The sequence below is a fragment of the Pseudoliparis swirei genome, chromosome 3 (assembly GCF_029220125.1).
Source record: "Pseudoliparis swirei isolate HS2019 ecotype Mariana Trench chromosome 3, NWPU_hadal_v1, whole genome shotgun sequence".
Classification (NCBI taxonomy): Eukaryota; Metazoa; Chordata; class Actinopteri; order Perciformes; family Liparidae; genus Pseudoliparis; species Pseudoliparis swirei.
The window spans coordinates 20,868,621-20,896,466 of record NC_079390.1 but is presented as its reverse complement, the minus strand read 5'-3'; the positions used below and the strand labels follow the sequence as shown (position 1 = coordinate 20,896,466).

The 27,846-nt window shown below is 39.4% G+C and overlaps 1 protein-coding gene across 1 annotated transcript; it reads right to left on the bottom strand.

Moving 5' to 3' along the window:
• Nucleotides 1-23: 23 nt before the first annotated feature.
• Nucleotides 24-27,846, bottom strand: LOC130191876 (hexokinase-2-like). Its single transcript, XM_056411602.1, has 11 exons — nt 27,779-27,846; nt 24,569-24,685; nt 14,881-15,043; nt 14,542-14,690; nt 13,416-13,535; nt 13,178-13,273; nt 12,109-12,208; nt 10,515-10,698; nt 2,411-2,566; nt 1,956-2,189; nt 24-1,422 (listed from the first exon to the last, which is right to left on the bottom strand). The coding sequence occupies exons 2-11, from the start codon at nt 24,683-24,685 to the stop codon at nt 1,230-1,232; spliced, it is 1,512 nt and encodes a 503-aa protein (XP_056267577.1). The 5' UTR covers nt 27,779-27,846; the 3' UTR covers nt 24-1,229.

Below are 27,846 nucleotides of genomic sequence, written 5' to 3'. Positions count from 1 at the left end.
TTCAAGTAATACACATTCATCATCACACCGACCCTTCCTCCATTTCTGCTCTTTTTAAGGCTCCAGTTGCAACGAACTGTAACACCTGCTGTAAATCTAACGACATCAAAACGTTGCCCTGTGAATCAACGCGGCAGGAAGCTGGACGCAGCTCCTTAACTTCCACGAGCAGAAGAACAGAGTAGCAACGGAAAGTAACAGACTTAAAGCCCAGCGGCCACATGACGGCCACCAAGAGGCTCGTTTCGTTCTTCTCAGAACACAAAACAACGGAATGGACCCAGAAGCAGTAAAACGCTTTGCATTGTGCGGCTTCCTCTTTTCTGAAAATACAAGATCTTTGATTGGACCGCTGCTCTCATATAAAAATATATCAACGCTTTGATTGGCCCATTCTTTCTCTCTTTCTTTAAAAAAAGGTGCTTATTTATTAAAGAGTGCAAATCCGCAAAAAACAATAATATATTTCCACTCACCCTAAAATCCATTATTATGTGCTTATATATATTTTCTATATTTAATATCTCTGTATCTCAGCTGCTTATGAAACTGGAACACTGATTGTGAATCTGCCTTCCAGAAATATGTAAGCTGATGTATTTCTATTTCAGTTAACAACTAAAATATTATTTTGTTATCAAGAGAAATAAAACTGGAGTTAATTCAAGTAAACAGGGGAAAACATTCCAACTGAAAACAGGGATTTGAATTGAATGACAGGTAATTTAAAAATAATGAGGTTTAGCCACCCCCAGTGGTAAATGGTGAATATGAATAATTAAATCACTGATAAATAATACATATATGATAATAAAAAATATATTTCCTGAAAAATCGCATTAACATTTCAATTCATCTCATTATCTGACGATTCATAACTTTTTTTGAATCATATTATTTGTGGTTCTTTTGGCTCTGATATAAGCATTTACTCTGATATAAGCATTTATAAAAATATGAATTTTCTACATTTACACTCCATCACTGTGGAGCTTTCTTGGAAACAAACAATAGTCACATTTGAAATGTTCTTTACATCCTGCATTGTTTACATCCATGTTTACTAGTTTTCTTTTTCTCCATCTTAGCTGGCTCCATAGAGATAGAAGAGTAGTACAACGAACATTCCCATCAACAAAATAGAAAAACAAAAGAAAAACAAAAGCTTGACTCACAGAAACAAAACATACTTATGTCAATCGAGTTGGATGACAATACTGGAAAAAAAACTAGATATCTTCCTCCTCTTCATCGTCGATCTCACCGTCACTCTCCTCCAACAAGCGGGACTGGTGAGCCAGCCGCTGCGCCACCGCCGTTACCATGGCAGCGCCCTTCCCGCTGCCATCCTCCGAGACGAGGAAGGTGATGTCACACTCGGGGGCGAGGAGGCGCACCGTCGCCTGGAGCTCCTCGCTGAAACTACGAGGAGAGGAGAGGAGAGGAGAGGAGGAAGTAAGAGGAGGATTGAAAGGGAAGATAAGATAAAATATTCAGTGCAAAAGGCAAGGAGAGAAAAACTAAATATACTTAACAAGTAGAATATATTCCACACTGTCATGACAAAGTGTCTTCTGGAGAAATATTATTTTTTAATAACACTGGCGCAAAGGTGAAAGTGGGACTTTTAATGATGCGTGTCATTTTCCCAACATGCAGTTTGCTTCGAAGCACGAAGCTCCGCCTCCCGTCTGTTCACACGCACATAAATATGATTTAATATCTCCATAAAACTGATCGTCTTCCTGGTTCATTTGCTTGGTGGATGTTTTCCTCTCATCACCAACTCAATGATAATTTGACTTTTTAGAAATACCCAAAAAACTATCAAAATTCATTTAAAACATAAACATAATTCGTGAATTTTTTTTACCTTACTTTTTAAAGAACAACATCTTTCTTGACAACATTTTAGGTCATGATGTCCGTATTTCTTTTCTCATCGTGCTCCTTACTTGGGGTGTTTTTTGTAGACCGTCCCGTCCACCCCCACGGTGGTCTTTAGATGCTCCAGGCGGCGGTTGATCCGGATCCGGTTGGCGAGCGTCGCCAGGGCGGCGCCGCACAGGCGAGCGGAGCGCGAGGAGACGGCGTTGCAAACCAGACGCACGATGCGCGAGTCCACCGCGTCCCATTGCAATCCCAACTCGGTCAGAATCTTCTTCGTGTTCTCCAGACCGCCGTCCCGCCTGAACCGGACACGCAGACGGGGAAGAGAAGAGCCAGAGGTCAGAGGTCAAGTCTTTGTGTCAACTGTTGTTCAATTGATCTCAAGTAAAAGGTCTGAGGGGAAGAAAATTCAAGAATGATTAAAAGTCAAAATATATTAAACAGGTTTTAAAAGGATTCTGACAGCAGCAGGAAAAACAAAAGACAAGATGGATGGTTGATCTTCAGAGGATTTACTCACTCCTCAATCTCAGACATGAACTTAGTCTCGAAAGCGTCCGGGGTCAGCAGCGCCTCCGACGTCCGGCCCCCGAACAGCAGCTGGTTCTCGGTCAGCCTCACCAGCAGAAGCCGAACGATTTCTCCCAAATACATGCCGCTGATCATCTTCTCGAAGCTTCAGGAGGAAACCGAGCACAGAAAGAGGCAGAAACATATCTGTGAGTCATCAGGAAACTTCAAAGTCAAAATAAGTAAATCGTTTCTTTTTTTACTGGAAACACTTTCTGAGCTATTAATATTCAGCATAAAGGGTCTTCAGCAAAATATCTCCACAACTTCCTTGAAAATTTCCAGAAATGTGTTTCATTAAATATTACATATTTTAATGTATCAAAATGTGAGTTTATTACAAAAATGACTGCATTTAATGACCAAATGCCTGCAAAAAATGAATGAATGTTACCAATGAGCAAATGTTACCGTGATGTTAAACGTATGGGGTGAACATAGTAAACATGAGCATGCAGATGTTAGCATGTAGCTCAAAGCTATGCCGTGTCTATAAGTTCAGCCTGACATGGCGCTACGTGTAGTTTTAGTTATGCTTAAAAGAAGAAGTTCGCCATCTGTAAAAACTGAAATAAATAAACCATGTAAAATCATCTTTTTAAGTCAATGTATCTTTAACAACCACTAACATGTGTATTTGTTTGTGTAAACACTTTAACTAATACAACTTTTAAAAAAAAATTTTTAATGATGTGACTGATGATTCGCTGCTTTTGTCTCTAAACTCTAAATGTTGGGGTTTTTACAAAAGCAAAGAAAATCTTATAGACTAAAGAATATAAGATGGTTATAGAAAATTATGTTTTTACAAAAGAAAAGAAAACATCTTAGAGAATAAAGTATATAAGATGGTTATAGAAAATTATGTTTTACAAAAGAAAATAAAACATCTTAGAGACTAAAGTATATAAGATGGTTATAGAAAATTATGTTTTTACAAAAGAAAAGAAAACATCTTAGAGAATAAAGTATATAAGATGGTTATAGAAAATTATGCTTTTACAAAAGAAAAGAAATAATCTTAGAGACTAAAGTATATAAAATGGTTATAGAAAATTATGTTTTTACAAAAGAAAAGAAAACATCTTAAAGACTAAAGTATATAAGATGGTATAGAAAATTATGCTTTTACAAAAGAAAAGAAATAATCTTAGAGACTAAAGTATATAAGATGGTTATAGAAAATTATGCTTTTACAAAAGAAAAGAAAACATCTTAGAGACTAAAGTATATAAGATGGTTATAGAAAATTATGTTTTTACAAAAGAAAAGAAAACATCTTAAAGACTAAAGTATATAAGATGGTTATAGAAAATTATGCTTTTACAAAAGAAAATAAATAATCTTTGAGACTAAAGTATACAAGATGGTTTTAGAAAATTATGCTTTTACAAAAGAAAAGAAATAATCTTAGAGACTAAAGTATATCAAATGGTTATAGAAAATTATGTTTTTACAAAAGAAAAGAAAACATCTTAGAGACTAAAGTATATAACATGGTTATAGAAAATTATGTTTTTACAAAAGAAAAGAAAACATCTTAGAGACTAAAGTATATAAGATGGTTATAGAAAATTATGCTTTTACAAAAGAAAAGAAATAATCTTAGAGACTAAAGTATATAAGATGGTTATAGAAAATTATGTTTTTACAAAAGAAAAGAAAACATCTTAAAGACTAAAGTATATAAGATGGTATAGAAAATTATGCTTTTACAAAAGAAAAGAAATAATCTTAGAGACTAAAGTATATAAGATGGTTATAGAAAATTATGCTTTTACAAAAGAAAAGAAAACATCTTAGAGACTAAAGTATATAAGATGGTTATAGAAAATTATGCTTTTACAAAAGAAAAGAAATAATCTTAGAGACTAAAGTATATAAGATGGTTATAGAAAATTATGCTTTTACAAAAGAAAAGAAAACATCTTAGAGACTAAAGTATATAAGATGGTTATAGAAAATTATGTTTTTACAAAAGAAAAGAAAACATCTTAAAGACTAAAGTATATAAGATGGTTATAGAAAATTATGCTTTTACAAAAGAAAAGAAATAATCTGTTACGATCTCAGACCCTTAGGAAGTAGGACCCAATTGCACGACCCGGGAGACAGAGATAAAGTATTTGTAAGTACTTTATTTTTCGGTTCTGCAGTGAACAAAATGAAAGCGCTCACGTAGTGAGGGATCAAAAACTTTTCAAGAGCACAACATAACCCGACCTGATCATGGCAAAAGACCAGACGAACTGACAAGGAACACTGGGAGACAGGGGAATTTAAGCACATGGTAACAAGACACAGGTGGGACCAATCAGGGCGGGCTGACACTGATGAGCATAGGAGACAGGTGTGATGACAGGTGAAAACAATCAGGAAGCCTGGAATGAGAGAAAGCGAACATAAATGACCTGAACCTCTCTAGCATATCTGTCGGTGCACAACAGTACCCCCCCCTCTAGGGCCAACTCCTGATGGCCCAGGCTGATTGTAAAAGTCGTGGATAAGAGTCTTGTCTACGATAAATGAAGCAGCTATCCAGCTTCTAGCCTCAGGACCGTAACCCTTCCAGTCTACCAGGAATTGCTTGCCCCCTCCCCTATTACGGACCTCCAGTAGCTTACGGACCTTGTAAACGTCACCCCCTTCAAAGAACTGGGGCGGTGGAGGGGGCGGGAACAAGTGTGCTCTCACACACCGGCTTGATTCTACTAACGTGAAACGTTGGGTGCACTCTCAAGGTCCTGGGAGTTGCAAGCGACCGACGCCGGGTTGATGACTCTGGACACTGGAAACGGACCCACAAATCTCGGAGCCAGTTTCTTTGAGGCGACATGGAGTGGTAAGTCTTTGGTAGAGAGCCAAACCTTTTGGCCTGGACTGTAGGAGGGAGCGACCCTGCGATGAACGTCCGCAACAGCCTTCATCCGAGCTGAACTATGGAGAAGAGACTGGCGAGCACCAGCCCAAACTCTGCGACAACGTCTGATCATGGCATGTGCCGATGGAACCATCACCTCTTCCTCGTTGTTAGGGAAAAGTGGAGGCTGGAAACCATTGACACAATGGAATGGAGAGAGACCTGTGGCCGCCGTAGGAAGGGTATTGTGGGCAACCTCGACCCATGTGAGGTGGTCACTCCAGGTGGTCTGGTTCCGGGAGTCGAGACAACGTGCGTAGTCTCTAGTTCTTGGTTCAGACGCTCCGACTGTCCATTTGACTGAGGGTGATATCCTGATGACAGGCTGACGGTGGCACCTATGAGTCGACAAAACTCTTTCCAGAAGGCGGAAATGAATTGTGGACCCCTGTCGGAAACAATGTCATTAGGGAATCCATGGATCCTGAATACGTGATTCATCATGACCTCTGCGGTGACTTTGGCAGAGGGAAGCTTGGTCAATGGGATGAAGTGAGCCATTTTGAAAATCGATCAACCACTGTTAGAACCGTAGTCTTGCCTCTGGATGAGGGAAATCCTGTCACAAAATCCATCGAAATGTGTGACCAAGGACGATGGGGAATCGGCAGCGGCTGGAGCAAGCCCATCTTAACTTGAGATGAGGTCTTATTACACGCACACACCGGACAAGCCGCTACATACTCGGCCACATTTTTCTTCATGGATGGCCACCAGAAACGTTGTTGAATCCTGAACATTGTTCTTGCTACTCCCGGATGGCACGAAAGCACAGATGAGTGAGCCCAGTGGATGACCTTGGAGTGAAGAGCCTCAGGAACAAACAGCAGATTGTTGGGACACTCGCTAGGCGCTGGATTCATGACATTTGCCTCTTTAACGTCTGACTCCACTTGCCAGGAAAAGGCTCCGATCACCCGGTTAAGTGGAAGGATGGTCTTGGGCTCTACCGCAAGTGGTTCGGGATCGTAAAGACGAGACAAAGCATCGGGTTTTGATTCTGAGACCCGGGACGAAAAGAGAGTGTGAAGTTGAATCTACTAAAGAAAAGTGTCCACCTGGCCTGACGGGAGTTGAGACGCTTAGCCTTTCTTATATATTCTAGATTCTTGTGATCTGTCCAGACTAAGGACGGTTGCTCTGCACCCTCCAGCCAGTGTCTCCATTCCTCGAGGGCAGCTTTTACAGCTAACAATTCCTTGTTTCCCACGTCATAATTCCGCTCTGCCGTTGTCAACTTCCGCGACAGGTAAGCACATGGATGCATCTTGTTGTCTTCTGCAGAACGTTGAGACAGTACTCCTCCAATTCCCTCATTGGAAGCATCCACCTCGACCATAAACTGGCGCTGGGGATCTGGAATGGTGAGTATGGGAGCTGATGTGAATCTATCTCTGAGAAGTTTGAAAGCAAGATCCGCCTGGGGGTCCACTTGAAGGAACCTTAGGAGAAGTCAGAACATGCAGAGGAGCAGCAACAGAACTGAAATTCCTAATAAACTTCCTATAGAAGTTAGCAAATCCTAGGAACTGCTGAACCTTTTCCTGGAGTCTGGTGTGGGCCACTGGGATACTGCACTGACTTTCGCAGGATCCATTTGGATATGATTAGGTGAGACTATGTATCCTAAGAAAGACACCTCTTCTGTGTGGAACTCGCACTTCTCTGCCTTGACATATAGCTGATTATCCAGTAGTTTCTGCAAAACTTGGCGGACATGGTTAACATGAGATTTAGCGTCTGGGGAGAAAATCAGTATGTCATCCAGATACACAAACACTGAAATATTCAAGAATTCCGCAAAACCTCATTCACAAAGGCTAGAAAGACAGCCAGTGCATTGCACAGTCCAAAAGGCATTACCAAGTACTCATAGTGACCATTCTGAGTGTTGAATCCAGTCTTCCACTCATCCGCTTGTTTTATTCTAACCAAGTGATATGCATTTCTTAAATCCAACTTGGTGAATATCTTGGCCGTTGAAGCAGTTCAAAAGCAGATGACATGAGTGGCAGAGGATAGCGGTTCTTCACCGTAATGTCATTTAGTGGACTGTAGTCTATGCAAGGTCTCAGAGACCCGTCTTTCTTTCCCACAAAGAATCCGCTCCGGCTGGAGACGATGAAGGACGGATAATCCCTGATTTGAGTGAAGAGGAGATGTATTCATCCATTGCTGTTCTCTCAGGTCTCGAAATCGAGTAAAGTCTCCCTTGGGAATGGGGGCTCCTGTAAGAGATCAATGGGACAGTCAAAATCTCGGTGAGGAGGTAGCGACAAGGCTTTAGACTTGTTAAACGCTTCTTTAAATCATGGTAACAGGAAGGTACCTTGTGTAGATCAGGATAGTCAGGGTGATCTATAATGATCCTACTAGAGTCTGTTGGTGCATTAACAGGTTGCGAAAGTTTACACCTGCCCTTACAATCCTCTCCCCATTCCTTAACTTTCCTGAAGGCCAGTCTATGTGAGGATTGTGGATCTTCAACCAAGGAAACCCCAAAATAATCGGGTGCTGAGTCGACTCAAAAATATGAAATTGCATGCTCTCGGTATGGTCCTTATTTATAGTAATCTGTATGGGCTCAGTGCAATGGGTAACTGTGAACAACAAGCGGCCGTCTAAGGCACTGGCACTAACAGGATGAGATAGCGGGACAGTTTTTATTTTTAGCTGTTTGACTAGGCCCCAGTCTATAAGGCTTTCGTCAGCCCCTGAGTCTATTAACACACCCTGGTCAATGGTCTGATTGTTAATACAAATGTCTACCTGAGTAACAGGTCGAGGAGGGAAGTCTGCGGAAACTTGCTCACCAGCGCCCTCCTTTGACTGGTGAGCACGATCTTTCCCGGCATGAAGCGAGTTGATGACCCGGCTGGCCGCAGTAGAAACAGCAACCCTCCGTGACGGCGCTGCCTCTCCTCCAGAGAAAGCCTGGTTCTTCCAAGCTGCATGGGTTCACCGGAGTCATTCGGAAGTGTAGTCCTCAGATGGTCCGGTAACATGAGCTGAAATCCTCCGCTGGCGGCGCGACCCTCCGAGGCGAATTCTGGAAGCTGGGAATAACATCTCGGTTGCGTCGACGCTCCCTCTCTCTTTCGAAGACGGTTATCGATCCGGATGGCCACAGCGATGAGGATTCCAGATCCCGGGGTGTCTCCAGTGGAGCCAGCTGGTCCTTTATCGGTTCCGAAAGTCCTGTCATGAAGGCGTCACGAAGAGCCGGAACATTCCATCCGCTGTCCGCTGCTGCTGTACGAAACTCGATGGCATAATCAACCACCTGACGGTTGAGCTGACGTATTTGAAACAGTCTTCTGCTGGCCTCCGTAGCAGGCGATGAGTGGTCAAAAATGCGCCTCATAGTCTCTATGAAATCGGCCAATGAGTAACATAGTTCGGTGTTTCTAGACCATTCTGCAGTAGCCCAGGCTGCAGCTCTTCCGGTTAAATGAGACACAATAAACGCCACTTTACCATGCTCAGATAAAAAGCTGCTGGGTTGTGTTGAAAATGCAGATCACACTGTACCAGAAAGGCTCTGCAATTCGAAGAGTCTCCGGAAAATCTCTCCGGAAGAGCCAGCCGTAACGGGAGGAAACAGCCTGACCTGGGTCGTCAGCTGGAGTATTGACAGGCAAATTCTCAGCTGTGGATGACGTCACCGGAGGAGCAGTCTGTTGATGAGTGAAAAATTATTCATTTGGGCAACCAGTTGTTGCATCTGTGTAGATAATTCTTCCTGAACCCGCCTGGCGTCCTCTCAGCTCTTGTATTTCCGGCTGACTTTGTCCAGTTTTTCCTCGTGATGATAAATCGTCACGCCCTGTACCGACAGAGCGGCGTGAAGCGTTCTTGGGTCGGCTGGGTCCATAATGTGGTCAGTTCGTTCTGTTACGATCTCAGACCCTTAGGAAGTAGGACCCAATTGCACGACCCGGGAGACAGAGATAAAGTATTTGTAAGTACTTTATTTTTCGGTTCTGCAGTGAACAAAATGAAAGCGCTCACGTAGTGAGGATCAAAACTTTTCAAGAGCACAACATAACCCGACCTGATCATGGCAAAAGACCAGACGAACTGTCAAGGAACACTGGGAGACAGGGGAATTTAAGCACATGGTAACAAGACACAGGTGGGACCAATCAGGGGCGGGGCTGACACTGATGAGCATAGGAGACAGGTGTGATGACAGGTGAAAACAATCAGGAAGCCTGGAATGAGAGAAAGCGAACATAAATGACCTGAACCTCTCTAGCATATCTGTCGGTGCACAACATAATCTTTGAGACTAAAGTATACAAGATGGTTTTAGAAAATTATGCTTTTACAAAAGAAAAGAAATAATCTTAGAGACTAAAGTATATCAAATGGTTATAGAAAATTATGTTTTTACAAAAGAAAAGAAAACATCTTAGAGACTAAAGTATATAACATGGTTATAGAAAATTATGTTTTTACAAAAGAAAAGAAAACATCTTAGAGACTAAAGTATATAAGATGGTTATAGAAAATTATGCTTTTACAAAAGAAAAGAAATAATCTTAGAGACTAAAGTATATAAGATGGTTATAGAAAATTATGTTTTTACAAAAGAAAAGAAAACATCTTAGAGAATAAAGTATATAAGATGGTTATAGAAAATTATGCTCTTACAAAAGAAAAGAAATAATCTTAGAGACTAAAGTATATAAGATGGTTATAGAAAATTATGTTTTTACAAAAGAGAAGAAAACATCTTTGAGACTAAAGTATATAAGATGGTTATAGAAAATTATGTTTTTACAAAAGAAAAGAAAACATCTTAGAGAATAAAGTATATAAGATGGTTATAGAAAATTATGCTTTTACAAAAGAAAAGAAATAATCTTAGAGACTAAAGTATATAAGATGGTTATAGAAAATTATGCTTTTAAAAAAGAAAAGAAAACACCTGAAAGACTAAAGTCTAGATGTTTCTTTTCTTTTGTAAAAACAGAAGTTCAAAACCTAAAAAATGGGTTTAGAGACAAAAGCAGCGACACATCACTCGTGAGACAAATTTTTAAATGTGCTGTAAAAGTTTCCGTCGTTCGACTAAATAGTTCCAGGACGTAAAAAAAACCTGTCTTCCGAGCGATGCGTCGGCGCTCACGTGTGGACGCCGGGGTTGATGGACGTCTCGTCCACCGCGACATCAAACTCCGTCTGGACGTCCTTCAGGCCGCCGTCGTCCCCGAAGCCGCCCCACTCCGTGTTGATGCACATGCGGCCGTCCTCGCCCTCCACGCGCCTCACGTTCTTGATCTCCTCCATGTAGCAGGCGTTGGTTCCCGTTCCTAAAAAAAGGAAGAGAGGCACGATGGGGACCGTGAAAAAAACACACGCTAAAAGCACACACACACACACACACACAGCCAGCATACATTAACACACAAATAATCGGAGCATGTGGCAAAGTGCTGATATTTCTGCCGGTGATTTTAAAATAACAACACGGGAATTCTGCGAAGTGTTAATGATTTAGTGTTGTCTTGTAATTTTCTGAACAGATGAAACAATTTCCCTCCATGCTTCAGGATCTGCTGCACCGATTAGGATGTAGCATTTAAGAGGATTTTAATGGCTGCATTAACATTAATTTACAGTAATTAACTGCATTTAATATTCACAACTGTGTTCTCATAGGTGAACCACTGTGGGTCCCGAACAAACACTTGCTTTTCGGGTTTTTTCCGTCACCTGAAGGCCACTTTGTTTGTCTGGAACGACGAGTTTATAGACGCATTGTATGTATAAGATGTGAATGTGAGATGTATAACCCATTGTAACATTAAAATCCCATTGGAATGTGGTGTGAATGGGAGCACCACCTAAAAAAGGAGGAAATCCAAAAGGTTGTTTCTAGGGCCGAGGAAAGTTCGGTCAATATTTGTGAACACGAGCTTCTAATTCTCAGAGCCAGATACCAGAGAAGTAAGTATCATCCATGTGATGTTATAAAGTCTGGAGCTGCTCCACGAGGCACGACCGTCTGGACCTCTTTTTACATATTCAAATGAGCTTTATTCTATTGTGGCGTTCTCGTTTGTGAAACAGGAAATGCTCAAATATAATCACAACATTCCTCTGGGTGTCATCAATATCATCTCCTCCCACTCCTTGTCCGTGGAGCAGAAATTTGAGGGTTTTGTTTATATTTACTTATCTTTTTGGTCTTAGACCTGAGGAGTTATTCTCCTTTAAGTTGACTTTTCTCGATGTGTTTTTAAAAACAGAGGGGAGGAAACGACACTGCTGCGTATTATCTATAGAATTATCATATGAAGAATGACAATATGTTTCTTATCAGGCTCAGTAGATCTTTGATATTGACTATATATATATATATATATATGTATATATACACACACATATTTATATTTATATATATATATATACACACACTGGACTGTACTTGCTTTCATGTAATGTTACTTTTTACTACTTCACTATATTAGGGAGGCAAATATTGTGGTTGTTACTTATATTCTTTTAAAATTAGGTAAAATAAATATAAATCAACTAATACGTAAATATATTAAAATAAGCATTTAGCTAGATACACATTGTATATATATATATATATATATCCATCCATCCATCCTTGAAACATATAGTATTCCTACAATGTAGTATTGCTACTTTTACTAAAGTCCGGTTTATCTTTAACGTGCTGAAGTTGTTTACTTATTAAAATAAATGTCTACCGATGATCATGCCGATCTCACAGCTCTGGTCTCTGTAGCCGCAGCTCATCATCGTGCCCACTGTGTCGTTCACCATGGCAACTGAGCCTATCTCAAAGTCCTGCAAAGAGAGAGAGAGAGAGAGACAGACAGGTGTTTAAGTCCTTCCTATTTATAATCTGGATACCAAGTGACCTGCCTACACACACTGCTCAGAGAGAGACTGCAGAACGTCACGTTGCTTCTAATCGGATTCTGAGCAAAGAAACAAGACAAAAACATCTCAAGAGATAAACGACCACATGGAGCTGCTTCACAGCACCGATTAAAGATTTAGAGGTGCATTCTGGGAAACAAAAGCAGGTTGGGCAGCATGACACTTCAGCTCGCCACGAGCCCAACGAGTTTTGAAATAGCTTCTTTTTTATCTTTTACACCAAAACCCAATGTTTGCAGCAGTGGTGGAAGTATTAAGTCTTATCTCTTAATAGACTACAACTAATTATTATATCTATTATGTATTAATCTGATGAATATTTTCTTTTGATTATTTTCATTTTATATGTTGCTGTGTGAAGAAGCACTTTGGGCTGCATGACTGTATAAAAGGTACTTTATAAATAGTGTCACCCAGAGCCTCAACATTACTACTAATGTATTACAAGTAGTAACATTATTTAAAGGAAAAGAAGAAAATATAAAAAAATGTAGCGCTGCAACCATGAAATGTTTTTTGCATGAAAATATAAGAGCATGATATTCTACAAGCTCTTCATAGGTTTTAAAAAGTGAAACTTAAAATTGTAAAATAACTTTGTTAAGTTATCAGATAGATGTAAAAACTTATTTAGATTCGATATTTAGATTTTATATATATATATGTATATATATATACATATATATATATAGACATATATATACATATATACATATATATATATGTATATAAATTAGATTCCACCACTGATGTCAATCAGAGAAAAGCATCAAATCCTCACATTTAACTTGAAACCTTATGATTTTTATAAATCATAAAAAATAATTGCCAATTAATTTTCCTTAACGTTGCTTCATATGTTTTTAGACTGACCCCTCTCCGGTGAATGGCCTCCTTCAGGAGCTTCACCACATCTTGGCCCTCCACTCCGGAGCAGTTGAAGCCTTTGGTCCAGCGGATCAGGATGCTCTGTGTCCAGAGAACATGAAATATGAAACACCGCTGTGAGGCTTGGGTAACCCCATACACCTAGTGTGTGTGTGTGTATGTGTGTGTGTGTGTGTGTGTGTGTGTGTGTGTGTGTGTGTGTGTGTGTGTGTGTGTGTGTGACCTTGTCGATTTCTTTCTGTTCGCAGGGGAAGGAGAAGGTGAAGCCCAGAGGAAGAGTTTGACCCTTCAGATTCTGAGACACCAGGAAGTCGTTGAGACAGGCGGCGATGTGGTCGAACAACTGGCCGGGAAGAGAAACGAATATTTATCAGCTTCAAATATACACACAGTAAATACAGATATAATGTCCAATCGCATACTTATAATCAGCTACATGACAGAGCTTCTCATTGCACTCAAGCTACAAGATGGGAAACTTATCCTAGATTTACCCTAAAAACAACTGAGTGCTAAAGATGTTCAGCATACATATATTTCCATTTTACGCGTATACTATATACTTGTTATCCGGTTCCTCTCGGGGGTAAATAATTTTACTTTTTACTTCAATATGTTTGTCCGACAGCTGTAGTTTTGTTTTTTTAATCCCTGAAAACCACGTATCTCCAGACGTGTTGATGCTGAATGTTTGTGACAAACAGAAAATATGAAGTGTTCCTTTATGTGTTGAGAACATTCTCCAGCGACTTAAGCTGAATTATTATTAAATGACTTTAAAAGCCTCTTGGATCAGCTGCAGGGTCACTAGGCTGGAAACTGACTTTTCAGAGATACGTGGTTTTCACTGGACGCTACAAACATATGATTATAGAATATGATGCATTGCCCAAGATTAAACTACCCGACAGTATAGGAAGGAGTTTAATAAGCAATACTCAAAAAGTAAAAACATATTCATTATGCTGAATATTTGTTGTACATCCCTTTAATATTGTCCAATATTAACTACTTATATGCTGGTTGGTAGCTTATGAAATTCCCCCTTAATCAATATCAATTTACTGATTATAATTTGAATTATTAATTTGAATCTGTAAAGCAACTAATGTTATTAAATACCTCTGAGATGTAGTGGAGTAGAAGTGTAAGGAGCCACAAATAGAAATACTCAAAGACAGTACAAGTACCTCAAAACTGTCAGTAAAGTACTGAGTTACATTTAGTTTTAATACTCTACGTGTGTGTGATGGATGAATAAAAAGCTGCTCTCGTGAATCTATTTGTGAAATTTAAAGTGTACAATGTTCTCATCTTAACGTAGTGTGTGTTGTAATGCTGCGTCTCACCTGTTCTCCAGGTCCCAGCATCATTTCTTTGGGAATGGCACAGATCTGACTGTCCATCTTCAGCACCTTCTGCTCCTCCTCCACCACACGGACGTGAAGCACCCGGAAGTTGGTCCCACCCAGATCCAGCGCCAGATAGTCGCCTTTCTCTGCCGGGAGGAAGGGCGCGCGTCGGTTGATCAGCGTTACGTTAATGGAGCGCAAGAATCGGAAAAATATTTTTTGAAAGGATTGAGAATGTGCAGAAATGATCACAGTGTGAGCAAAGTGAGAAAAGGTTTATGACCACACAAAACATACACAGTAATATATATATATATATTTTTTTTTTAAAGGTACCGGTCCCGTCTGGCGTGGCCCTGACGAAGGTGGGCAGCATCTTGACGGGCGCCTTGTGGTGAGTGTGTTTCCCCAAACCTCGAACCAGATCCTTCCTCAGCCGAGCAGAAACCTCCCGCAGCTTCTCCAGAGACACGTGGAACGGCTCCAGGTACTCCTGCACCTGTAGAGGCAGAGCGGCGGGAACATGTGACACAAAATACACTTTTAGGACTTTTATGAATGATGCGCCGCCCCCCGGCCCCCTTTTCTGTCTTCTGTAAACGAGGTTTGTTTTCCTGTATGTTTTGGTTACACATTAATATATTTAGATTTCATGGTGCCAACAATCTAAATGAAAAAGAGACTCTCCGTTTGGAACAGACTTATTGTTTTATTATTTGTATTTTTGCTTCGTTTGTCTGTTTGTTTATTTATTCACAATATGAAACAACAACATATATGAGAAAAAGCCAAATGGTGAATAATATACTTTAATTAAAATCCAAATTTAAAAGAGTGAATGCAGAACATAGAACACAATATATCCACTAGATGGCAGTGTTTCCTCAAATTATACACTATCAAACCTGAGCCACCACGACTATAAAATGGTATTTAAAATGTAAAAAAAGACTGTCGTTGCTATGCAGTTTTTTTGGTTACTAAGCAGCAAAATCCATTTCCAAACTATTTTAGAAATATATATATATATATATATATATATAAGTATATATATTTACATATGTATAAATATATATACTAATACATATACAAATATATATATACATATACAAATTGATATACATATATATATATATAAATACATATACATATATAGGTATGTTTAAATATATAAATACATATATATATACAAATATATATAAATACATATATATATATAAATACATATATATACATATAAATATATATATACATATATATATGTGTTTATATATGGCACACAAAAGCTGACGAGGATCTTATCTAACAAATCTCTCTAACAAATCTCTAAGAAAAAGTCCTAAAAACGAAGAGAACTGCTGAGCTCAGAGAAGAGGCGGGGCTTGACCCTGTTGCTGTGGATGACATCATGTTTCATGAATGAACTTCCTCACTATGCCTACAGCGATTGGTTGACAGGTGGCAGGTCTGCGTTGATGAACGTGTAAGACATGTAATAAATAAAAACCAGTTAATGTGCACTTGTGGAACTGTCAAAACATGCCAACACAAACATGTCGGCCTTCATCTGACGCCAGAGAATATCAGCTTCAGGTGAGTTTCGTAACTCTCCTTTGAGCCCAGTTTGGTAAGCTTATATTTAAATTTTTACGAATTGGCAAACGTTTCTCTTTCCAGAGTACGCACGGACGTCACTGGGTCACTTTGATGCCGAGGAAAACTTAAAAAAACATGTGGATTCTCGGGCAAGTTCTGAAGCCTCTATCATGTGATTTCTGGATTATTTTAATATCCATTTATTCTTGATAGATATCAGAGACAAAGTTCTCCTCGGGAAGTATGAGTCACAATGAATAAAGTTATTTTTAGAGGTGTAGAGAGTGAAATAAAGGAGGGAGATCATCTCGACCTGTGAGTAATTTGGCTCGTTGGTGAAGGAACTTCAGAGTCTCCGTACAATGAGGAGCCGTCTCCACCGCGAGATGAGACGAGCACAGGTAAGGAACAGGTCGGGAAGAGTTTCAGTTACATAATGTTGCTTTGTTGTTTTAGCATCTCCACATGAGTAAAAGTGTCACAGCACAGGATCCAGGTTTTTAATTTATACCCAATCGGAACTACAGCGACCTCCGGGTTTTCATTATTGGCCAACCAGGAGAAGCGTTGCATGAGAGTAAAAAAAAGAAGAAAAGAATAAAGGAGACCACACCCATACAGTGTATTTGTCCGCAGAGTGAACTTGAAGGATAAAACACTTTGTAGTCACGAAAGAATGTTGCTCTTCTGCGTCTCAACGTTTGGTTCCTCCGAATCTATTGGTTGTTATTCAATTAAAGTTTAAGAAAAGAACGACAAACACTGACGTCGCCTGGTTGACAAACTTCTCCTCATTCTGGAATTACGCCAAAATAAGGAGCTTCAATGATTCAGTTTCAAGTTCATCCGGTTGTTTGGTGAAGGTGCCGATCCCTCAAATTCTAGCGTAGTATGACCTACGTTACATTTCACTGCGGTCGGTGTTCAATAGAAATTGAAAAAGAACAAAGCGGAATAAAGACACGTGCGCGTGTCGAGTGTTTGTGCTCCAACATTTCTGGAAACAAAATTTTTTCAGAGCTACATTCTGCAGGAAGACGTGTTACGATCCTCGGGAGATGGCGGCAATAATTCGCACTCCTCGTCCTGTTTTACGGCTGCCGAAACATTGTGAAGATTTCAGGAGCTGTTTAGAGCAATTTAGAGACTAAAAACTGGTCCCTACAAAGTCAGAGATTAAGTCAGAGGTGTATGACATACAGCAGATGTACGGGTGAATTGGCCCAGTTCATGCGGAAAACACCGCGCGCCAATTCTGAAAGCAGTATTGTAGTTATTGATGGGAAATATCACCCAGAGAACGATGTGCAGCTTCCTGTCGTGTCTCTACTGTCTTTGTCGTCTGTCGGCCCCTCCCGCCAAACAAATGAACTTCCTTCTTGGATAATAAAGGCAACCTTCAACTTGAGCACGAGAGCAGCGCCCTTATTTAAAAAGGCGTTTTGAAAAGAAATGCTTTCAAAGAAACCTTTTTGAATAAGTCCACAGAGAGGGGGATTCTGGGTAATAATTTTTAAAAAACACCCACGGAGGCTTTCAGAGGACATTTTCTGTGACGCCGGTCGGCTTACAAAACATATTCCAGGAGGGCCTCGCTTACTGTGAACAGGCTGGGACTCTTTTTTTTTTACGCTTGTGATTTATGGATTTATTATTGCCAATAGTTTCCATTTATCAAATGTGACATGTGGCGCTTGGGGGCTCCATAAATTCAAAATACAAAAAATCACCGGGAGAAGGAAAACTCCCAAATAACCCTAGAAAAGAAGGAGGACAGCAACAACCTGACATAGGCAATATGGGAAGAAACCGGAAAAGACAGAAAATGGAGGAGGAGGACAGAGGGAGAAGGGAAATAAGGACAAATAATATGCAAGAGTGTATGAAGATTGATAGGAATAGGCAATAGTAGACGATCCATCAGGCAGATGGGGCCACGGACATGTCATGGGGAGGAGGTAGGTAGAGAGAGTGTGGGAGGGAGGAAGGTCACAGTGGCGAGATCAGGTGGAGAGACGATCCATCAGGCAGAGAGAGTTGATACTTCCCAGGAAGGGAGAGAATGGTACTCAAGAGGTCCTCAAGCAGCCATCCGGGAGAAAGCAGAGTTAGTAACGTGGAGATTGAGAGATGAGGGCAAATCCTGAGAGAGAGAATTCAGCCTAGAGGTGTAAAGAAGAGGAGATAAATCAAGTGCGCATCCTAAAACGTCCCCGTGCCTGAGAAGCCTCATAGGCTAAAAAGCCGGGATAATTCAGGGCAAACCTGATTCAGCCAAGGAAGAGCTAGCTCCTCTAAACGAGAGGAAGTTCTTATCCAACCTAAAACTAGTCTGGAGTGTGAGCTCTAAAAGTGGGCTTTGAACTCCAAAACACGAAGAGCTTGATAACCAAAGAGAACATTCAGCCTACTAAGTAGGCTTTATTTAAAGTTTAGATTTTAAGGGACTTGACTCAAGCTAGGACAGTGCAGAGCATCTAGTGCTGGAGCATGTTTTGGTATGCATCAGCAGGCAAGTGGAGCAGGTTTGATTAAGAGTTTTCTGGTTTTTAGTGAGTCTTTTGGATTGATGAGTGATTCTAGATTTTGCTGCAGGAGTAGTGATTTGCTGGAGCACAAGGATGATCAAGAAGAGGCAGCTAAGAGAGACATTGCAGGACTCCAATATTTTATAGATAGAGAGAGAGAATAAGGCAATGCAAGAACTTTTGGGGTTTTTTAGCATCTTTTGAGAAAAGATAACGTAGATGAAAGAGTGGTGGTTAATGATTTTTAAGAAAGTTAGATGATGCCAGAGCAATTAGTAGAAGATTTTCAGATAGAGAGAGAGGACTTTGCAGTTCTTGATATCAAAATGAACTTTTCCATTCCAAGTTGCAGTGATAGAGTGTTTTTGAGGTTTGCACAGAATCCTATAATTTAACAGAGTTATTACTCGATCTCATTTTTTATCTTTATTGTTTAGGTTTTTTTTATATATGCTCAGTTTTTTTCTGTTTAACATGCTTTGTTTGAAAATTTGTTGGTTTTTCCTCATGTTTATTCATCTGGCATACATAGAAAGTTTTGCTGTCCTGGTTTTATCGATAAAGGATGTTGAGTGATATCTTTAAATAAAGGAATATTTATGGAGGTATAAAATCTGTAACCATAAACAGAATCCAGAAACCCAGGCAAACCAAATTAGTGAACCTTGCCAGAGATCGATCTGATAAATGGATGTCAAAAATAATATCTGAGATAAATCAAATAAACGATACCAGGATAAAGGAGTTAAAAAACAGTTGCCGTCTGTAAATGTCTCCAGTCTCACTAACAGGCTGTTATGTATTTATGTTCAATGGTGCGACAGTCACAGACAATTTTCTAACAAGACCAGGACAGATTGTAATTGTTTTAGCTGCCAATAGAAGGTAATTTGCTTTCCTGTTTTCTAAACTCGATGAAAAAAATCTTGAACATATTGATTGTGAAATTCAAGATAAACGATGCGATGGCCACTTTCTCAAGGATCTGTAGTCAGCCCACTTTCTCAGGGATCTGAGAGCTTCTTCAGGAGAGGGATATCTGGCCTGTTAGCAGAGACACATTGATAATATCTAATAGAGGACAGGCAGTGCTAATAACATAGCCTTAAACATTAATGATATCTAATGTCGAAGAGAGACAGAGGCGAAAATGTCTAATAACCGTGGAAAATAAATGGTCCAAGAGACAGGTAAGGATGAAACCGGCGAGAATAGGTTGAAAAATAAAAATTTTCCAAATAGGAGAAAATCCTCCATAATACAAATATACCAGAGGGGCAGCGTTTCATTACAATCAGGCAATTTTTTTAGATATTATTATTTAAATCTTTTCATAAGATTATTAATAGTGTCATTTATTTATTAATCTTAAGATTAATAGTTAAAGCTCATTACCACATACTAAAGGTTTTAGCTCTGCATTATGGGGCTTTAGTGACTGCTGCTTATTGGTGAGAGGGCCTTGCTTATTATTTTTTTCTATTATTTTTATTTTTTATTGTAATAGGCTTTAATAGGTGGCCTTCATATATGTTTATACTCTTTTCAGACGTAAGCGCCAGTTGCGGGGGATTGAGTTGAGCCAGTTGCTTCAGTCTGCGAGATTGTTTGACTGCCATTCAGGTCGGGGTCTGATACTTCTTTCAGGAGCAAACCTCCCCAGTCATTCTTCTTCTTTCCAGAGGGCTTCTAGTTCAGAGTTCAGAGAAGAATGGCACTGTCAACAAGATGAAGAATCTCTGTGACTAAAGGATAGAGACCATCCTTCTCTTATATTGGAATAATCGCATCGAATCAATAACACAAAAATTCTTTAAATTTAGCTACAGCACTATTTTTGACTTTCACTAAGTTCAAAAGTTAACTTTGACGTACGAGTTGAGTGTAGTATAAATTCAAAAATTAAGAATTATGAGGAGACAGAAGAAAATTCTTGTGGTCAAAGATCAAAAAAGTAAGTCAAGCAATCAAGTAAGAACAAGATCAGTATGCCGTGCCAGCTGTTTCTGAACAAAAGCCAGTCAGCAACAAAGATGATCAAGGCAGATGAATGCAATGTACATTATCAATATCCACATTAAATACAATGGATATTAAAATCTAATAATAATATTTACCAAACTTGATTAAAATAAAATCTGAGAATCTGAATAAACTCTGAATATAATCTGGAATAATGGGTACAGAATCATCAATCGAATCTGCTGGTTTGGCTGGAATGATGTTTGTGAAAGACTAAGAAAAGGCTAAATGAGGTTGAGTGTGTTTTGGTTGAGGAATTTGATTATTTGGTTGAGGAGGTTAATAGAGGCTCCTACTCCACCTCTCGACCCCGACTGGAGGAATAATATGACTTACTATGACTTTCATTCAGGCAGACATATTTCATTCATTCTTCACATATCAGCCAGGTTTCAGTTAGCAATCATAAATCAATTATGATGATCTTATATTAAAATATAGTAACACAGCTTTAGATGACAGAGAGATCGAGAATAGGAGAATTTACAGACCACATTTAATTTTTTGTTGCACTTGAAAAAATGTTGTGTTTGTGTAAGGTTTATATTGTTGTGACTCCTCTTCTGCTACTTTTTTTTTTTTAATATTTATGGCGTGTGACAGGACAGACCTCTACTCTCTCAAAAGGTGGGGGTGCTCGAATCGAAGAATGGAAGAGCAGAGAAGAAGAAACACAACTCTGCTCGGTTCTCCTGATGAACCCTGGGTTGTCATAGTTGTCAAAGAGGTGACATGAGTTATGGGGGGGGGGGGGGGGGGTTCGTGTGCTCCTAGGGGGGGTGAGAGTGTGCTCACCTGTGTGCGCGGATGTGTCGGCGTGTACGTGCTGATCTGGAGTCAGTTTGGTAGGATTTGGGTATAAATAAATTATTTCATTTAAGATATGGATTTTTATTTAAAGATATTCATGTAATTTGCATGCAAAATAGGTCTACCCGAACCAGCGGACAAGAAATTCAACCCGCGGCAACACTTCAAAAGTAGCCCAATTCCGCGGGAAAACCGCGGACCTGGCAACACTGATTCACACCTCCTGAATCCAGACACACCAGAGAAAAACACGCCCTAAAAACCTACGTGGGTGAATTTGTGAAATGTGTCTGGGCAGGATATGTATTTGTGTGTGTGTGTGTGTGTGTGAATTCAGGTTTCAACACAGAGGCTTGGGTTGCTTCACCAGTCTCACCTCTAGCCGACCTGCGGTGCGACGGCATCATGAGACTCTTTGTTGTTTCTTCGATGTTCTTTACTGTAAGTGTCTGAAATAGCTCAGGCAAGTTCCAACAGTCCTGCTATCCACTCATGAAATCACGGAGGAACACTCCATGATGCATTATGGGTAATAAATACCTAAATGCCCTGAAATGAGTAAACTGTAAACCCAGAGAATGATGTAGTGAGTTACTTATGTGATCTCTGGTCTTGGATTTATCATTAAAGGTAATAATTAAAGTTACATCAAACATATTAATACATAACAAATTCATTCCTGACACCTTTGCTCCTGTAAAAAAATTAATTTAAAAAAAGACACTAGCTCCTAACTCTTTATGTCAAAGGTATTTTAAGTAGCTTCCACACAAATATATTTAATAATATCGTTTATATCATGTTTTGGAGGAGCGCTTTAGCTGCCAGTTGGGTCTCTTAAAGACATCTAAGAACTGTAAAGTCAGCATAGATGTAAGAATTTTACATTAATAAAACTATTTATTTGTACTACATTCATCATTTTTGTTCCGATTTTAAAATATGTTTAAAATATCTTGTATGTGATGTCACTTGTCCTTTTTGATGTTTCTACTTTCTGCAGCCATCTTTTTCTGTGTATGTTCCACTGACAATAAATCACATTACATTGCATCTGTTTGTATGAAATGGGCTGAATAAATAAAGTTGTATTATTGTTAATACTTGCATAGTATTTGAGTTAAACCGGATCAGGTCTGGATCCCGTCTCTGCAGACACTGTAAACTCTTCTGTGTCATAACCTACAGTAGTTTTCCTCGAGGCGTGTTTGTTCAGGCCTTGTTTTGTTTGCCTTTCTCTCTCATAACTAACTCTTCTTCATCCCCTCATGCCTCTGCATGCTTGCTGCTGTGTTTTTCCTGAACGAAGGCGTCACTCACTCCATTCCTTAATGATGATTAGGAATATGTGAGGACATACTTTGTGTTGGCTCCCGGCCTGCGATGTGCTACGCAGTACACCGCCGTGCACACATGCACGGTAGCAACGAACCAGTGGGGAAAGAACTAGCATATCAAATGTAAAAACATTATTTACCACGGTGCATGAAATAATATGAAGTAAAAGTCTTGGATACAAGTTGTATTGAAATATACAAAAGTATTATTAACATCAAAATGTAGTCATTTATTTAATTATTTGTTATGCAATCTATTCATTATTATCCTTATTTCCCCTTTTCCTCTTGGATTGAGCACCATTTGATGTGTGTTGTTCTTTGTGTGTTGTACACTGTATACCTGAATATCATGTGTACCAAGACATACAACTTAAAGATTGACAAAGAAAGGGACTGTATGAAAATACATATTGTTATGTTGTTGAAAACTACATTTAAAAAAGTGAGTTAAAAACAATATTTGTTGTCATTGGCAGAATAATATTAGTGTTTTAATTATTATTGCATTGGGTATAATTTAGAGTATATACCTACATTCATAAAGTATATACCTACATTCATAGAGTATATACCTACATTCATAGAGTATATACCTACATTCTGAAGAAATGTAGGTATATACTCTGTATAATTCATACTGCTGTACATTTCTACCTGGGGAGCAATAAAGTTTTATTAACATACTAATACTCTAATTTATTTTTCAAATATATTTTGTATTATTATTTGGAAAGTAATTACAGTTCTCAAATTAATTTAATTTAATTAAAAAATATAAAATATCTGCCTCTAACTTGTAGTAAAATAGAAGTATACAGTTGCACAACATGGAAATAAATAAGTAAAGTCCAAGCAAACAAAATAGTATACAGTAAGTAAGTAAATGTCCTCCTGAGGTTTTTCAAAATAAACCTCCTGAACTTTTGATCATAAAGCTGAAAAATGGAAGTCTTCTTTTGCGATATTAAACTAATAAAGTTATATTATTACTATTCATCCTACACAGAATGATCATATGACTTATAATGATCCTATGACTTAAAATAAACTCTTTGATTTCCTCATCTAAGAATCCTCCCAGCAACAGCCGTGACTTCACTGAACATTCAGTTTCTTTCCACTGTGAGAAACAAATCACACGAGCATAAAGTTATGAATGACACTAAAATAAATGTTTTAACAAAACCCACACTGAAGGGGTCACTTTGACAGATTCATGTACATCTGAGACCTAAAGGTCCTCATATGTTGTTGAGTATGAGCACTGAATACCAACAGCTCTACTGTTTGCATTCTAAATATGATCTGTTATTAACCTTTGGTCAGTGTTAAAAAATATTCAGATATTTGAGTTACACCTCAGGGTAAAAGTACTCCACGACAAGATCAAGATCTAGAAAAAGTTAAAGTGTAATAAAAATGTACTATTTTGGCAGAATGACCCACGTAAGTGGGACTTTATGTACAATCTGTACAGCAATTAATCCACAATACATTATATATATTATATAAAATGTGTATATATTATTACATGTAAAACCGTGATATTCAAAGTAGCTATCTGCCAGATAATTTATGCACAAGCGGTTTCTTTTTTCATACGCAGCCTGAATGTTTTGATGTTCTGTTTTTTTTTAAAAGGACTTTGCATCTTTGTTGCAGAATTGGAAAAAAACGTGCATACATAAGGGAAGATTTCCTGCCATAAATTCCTCCGGTGTCCCGTACCTTACTGAGCGCGTCCGGAGGGATGCCGTCTGAGTGCAGCGCCGAGCCGTCTCCGCTCATTTTGGCCTTCTTGCCGATGGCGGCGCTGCGCTGGTCTTTTCCCTCTGCGCTGCTCATCTGGACAGAAGAGTTCAAAAAGGGTCAAGTTCACGCAAATTATTAACAATATACAGATATTGTCAAATACATGTCAGATATTGTCTGTTTTTAAATGGACTCAGAAGTTCATCAAGTGAGCGACTCAGGATGCCTCGGTGTTCTAGCAGCATTCTGATTATTTAATGGACACCTTCAGCTTTTCTTTAGATTCATCATCTTTCTGATGGTCATGTTTTATGGGGCATCTTCTGCTTTTGTGTGTTTCTTGTCTGTTGTCCTCTGTGTCTATTGTTGTCTGTATGAATTTTTGGTGGCAAATGAATTTCCCCACTGGGGATTAATAAAGTTTTCTCATCATAATCTAAACTAAAATCCCTGTTGGCATAAAAACCATGCAGATAGTCTCAGATCTCCAGATTTCCTCCGCTTCTGCACCCACGTTAACGTATCTGAGGCGAAGTGTTTGGAGGTTAAAACGATCTTTAAGAGTGTCGATGGGTAAAGATGAAAAGTCAGAGGATTGTATCATATGTGGGGACCATGAAATATCAATAAACGACCACTAAACATCAGGGCGATCCATCCCATAGGTCTTGAGATACTTCTGTGTGGAGCGAAGTGGATCGACAGACTGAGCAGCCACACACATGATGTGTTTGTGGACTCACCTTGAACCAATATTAGTGTTGAAGCCGGAAGCCAATCAGATTTCTAGAGCTTTTCAACGTGTGCTGAAAAATTAAACCTGAACCTGGTTCCTGGCTCGTTCGATTTTTAGTTATTTTCTGGAATATCTTTCGAAAATATTGGCGGGATTGCCGGGAAATGTTGGTAGAGATGTTTTCTTTTGTTCCCAGAGGATGAATCCCACTGGTGTGGTGATCCGCCGACATTCCCTCTCGCACCACCAGCTAGAAATGTTGGTCCGGACATTCACAGTCCTGACTGGGATGAATTATAATGTTTTAATTACGCAATAATAATCGCCTCATCAGTTTATTGTCACGGTTAAGGTTTCAGAGATTAAAATTCTTACTCTGAAGCCATATTTAAGTAAATACTGTTCAAAAATGTAAATAAAAATCCCCCAGAATCCTTTTTTTTCCACCTCCAAGATCATGTGGCTTTAGAGCATTTAGTTCACACACATGAAGGTCAGGTGACACACAGAAGGGGAACAAGTCCTATTTTCACTTCCACCGTCAGCCGCAGTAAGGGTCTGCATGCATGAGGCCCTGAACACCTCAGGGATCATTGATCTGGTGATGTGGTTTCTGTAGACGGCATTGCCCTGGCATCCAACACCACTGTAAAGAATCTCGGCGTTATCTTTGATCGGGACTTGTCCTTTAACTCCCACGTGAAGCAAATCTCAAGGACTGCATTTTTTCATCTACGTAATATTTTTTTTAAATCAGGCACATCTTGTCTCAAAAAGATGCAGAAAAGATGGTTCACGCGTTTGTAACTTCTAGATTACTGCAACTCCTTATTATCAGGCTGCTCTAATAAGTCTCTTAGGTCAACTCCTTTTTATCAGGCTGCGCCAATACGTCTCTTAGGTCAACTCCTTATTATCAGGCTGCTCTAATAAGTCTCTTAGGTCAACTCCTTATTATCAGGCTGCTCTAATAAGTCTCTGAAGTCAACTCCTTATTATCAGGCTGCTCTAATAAGTCTCTTAGGTCAACTCCTTATTATCAGGCTGCTCTAATAAGTCTCTTAGGTCAACTCCTTATTATCAGGCTGCTCTAATAAGTCTCTTAGGTCAACTCCTTATTATCAGGCTGCTCTAATAAGTCTCTTAAGTCAACTCCTTATTATCAGGCTGCTCTAATAAGTCTCTTAGGTCCCTCCAGTTGATCCAGAATGCTGCAGCTCGTATTCTCACTAAAACTAAGAAAAGAGATCACATGACTCCTGCACTAGCCGCTCTGCACTGGCTCCCTGCAAAATCAAGAATCACATTTAAAATTCTTCTCTTCACCTACAAAGCCTTGATTGGTGACGCTCCATCATATCTTAAGGAGCTTGTAGTACCATATTGCCCCACTAGAGAGCCACCTCACTAAATGCTGGGCTGCTTATAAACTGCTGGGGGACATTTTAGGACACACTGAGCACCTATCTAATCTTCTCTCTCTACTTATGGACACATTTTCATCTCTCCATCACACAGTATTAACTCTGCTTTCTCCCCGGAGTCCTTGTGACTTCACGTCTCGTAGGGTCCATCGGACCTGCTGGGTCTGATGCCATGGCCCTGCTGATGCCCCGCCCACTCCTCCTCTCTACCTCCATCTGCCTGATGGATCATGGAGGTCTGGATCGTGGTCCATGCCGACTACCAGCTATTCATACTTATTGAATGTGTCTTAACTCTGTAATGATTCCTTCTGGTCACATGACATCTATTCTTCTGTCCATCCTGGAGAGGGATCCTCCTCTGTTGCTCTCCTGAAGGTGTCTTCACTTTGTTATCTGTGAAAGGCTTTTTTTCTATTTCTTGGGAGTTTTTCCTGATCTGATGTGAGGTCAAAGGTCAGGGATGTCGTATGTGTACAGATTGTAAAGCCCTCTGAGGGGAATTTGTAATTTGTGATATTGGGCTATACAAAATAAACTGAATTGAATTAACCACACAATGGAAACACAGCGGTGCTGCTGAGGTTGAAGTCACCCAGTCAGAGGAGTTCCGTTTATATCGTTCACACGACTGTAACCGTCCCCGTTAGCATGAATGAAAACCTGGAACACTTCTTTCGACACTTGAATGCAATTATTTTCTGAAGGTTTTGTTACGCCACGCCCGCTCACCTGAGCAGCAGAGCAACAGAGAACATGAGATTTTTTTTTTTTTTTTGCTTGCTCAGCTCTGGTATTGGTATGTTTTTGGTCATCCGAACACAGTATTCATTTCATCTTTAAAATAATAACTTGAACTGACAGGAATATCACACTTACGTTAAGGTATCGGGTTTTTAAAAGCATGTCAGGTCATGAGCAGATACAAACTAAAAAGAAACCAACGTTTACTGCTAAAGTCACAAACATCCAGGAGGAAAACATGTTTATCTCGACACAAGAAAAAAGGCAAAGTAAAGAACTCACCTGGTGCGTTCTGCGCCGCGCGGACAGAAGTCGACTTCCTCGATGAATAAGAAGAAAAGAGTGCGCGA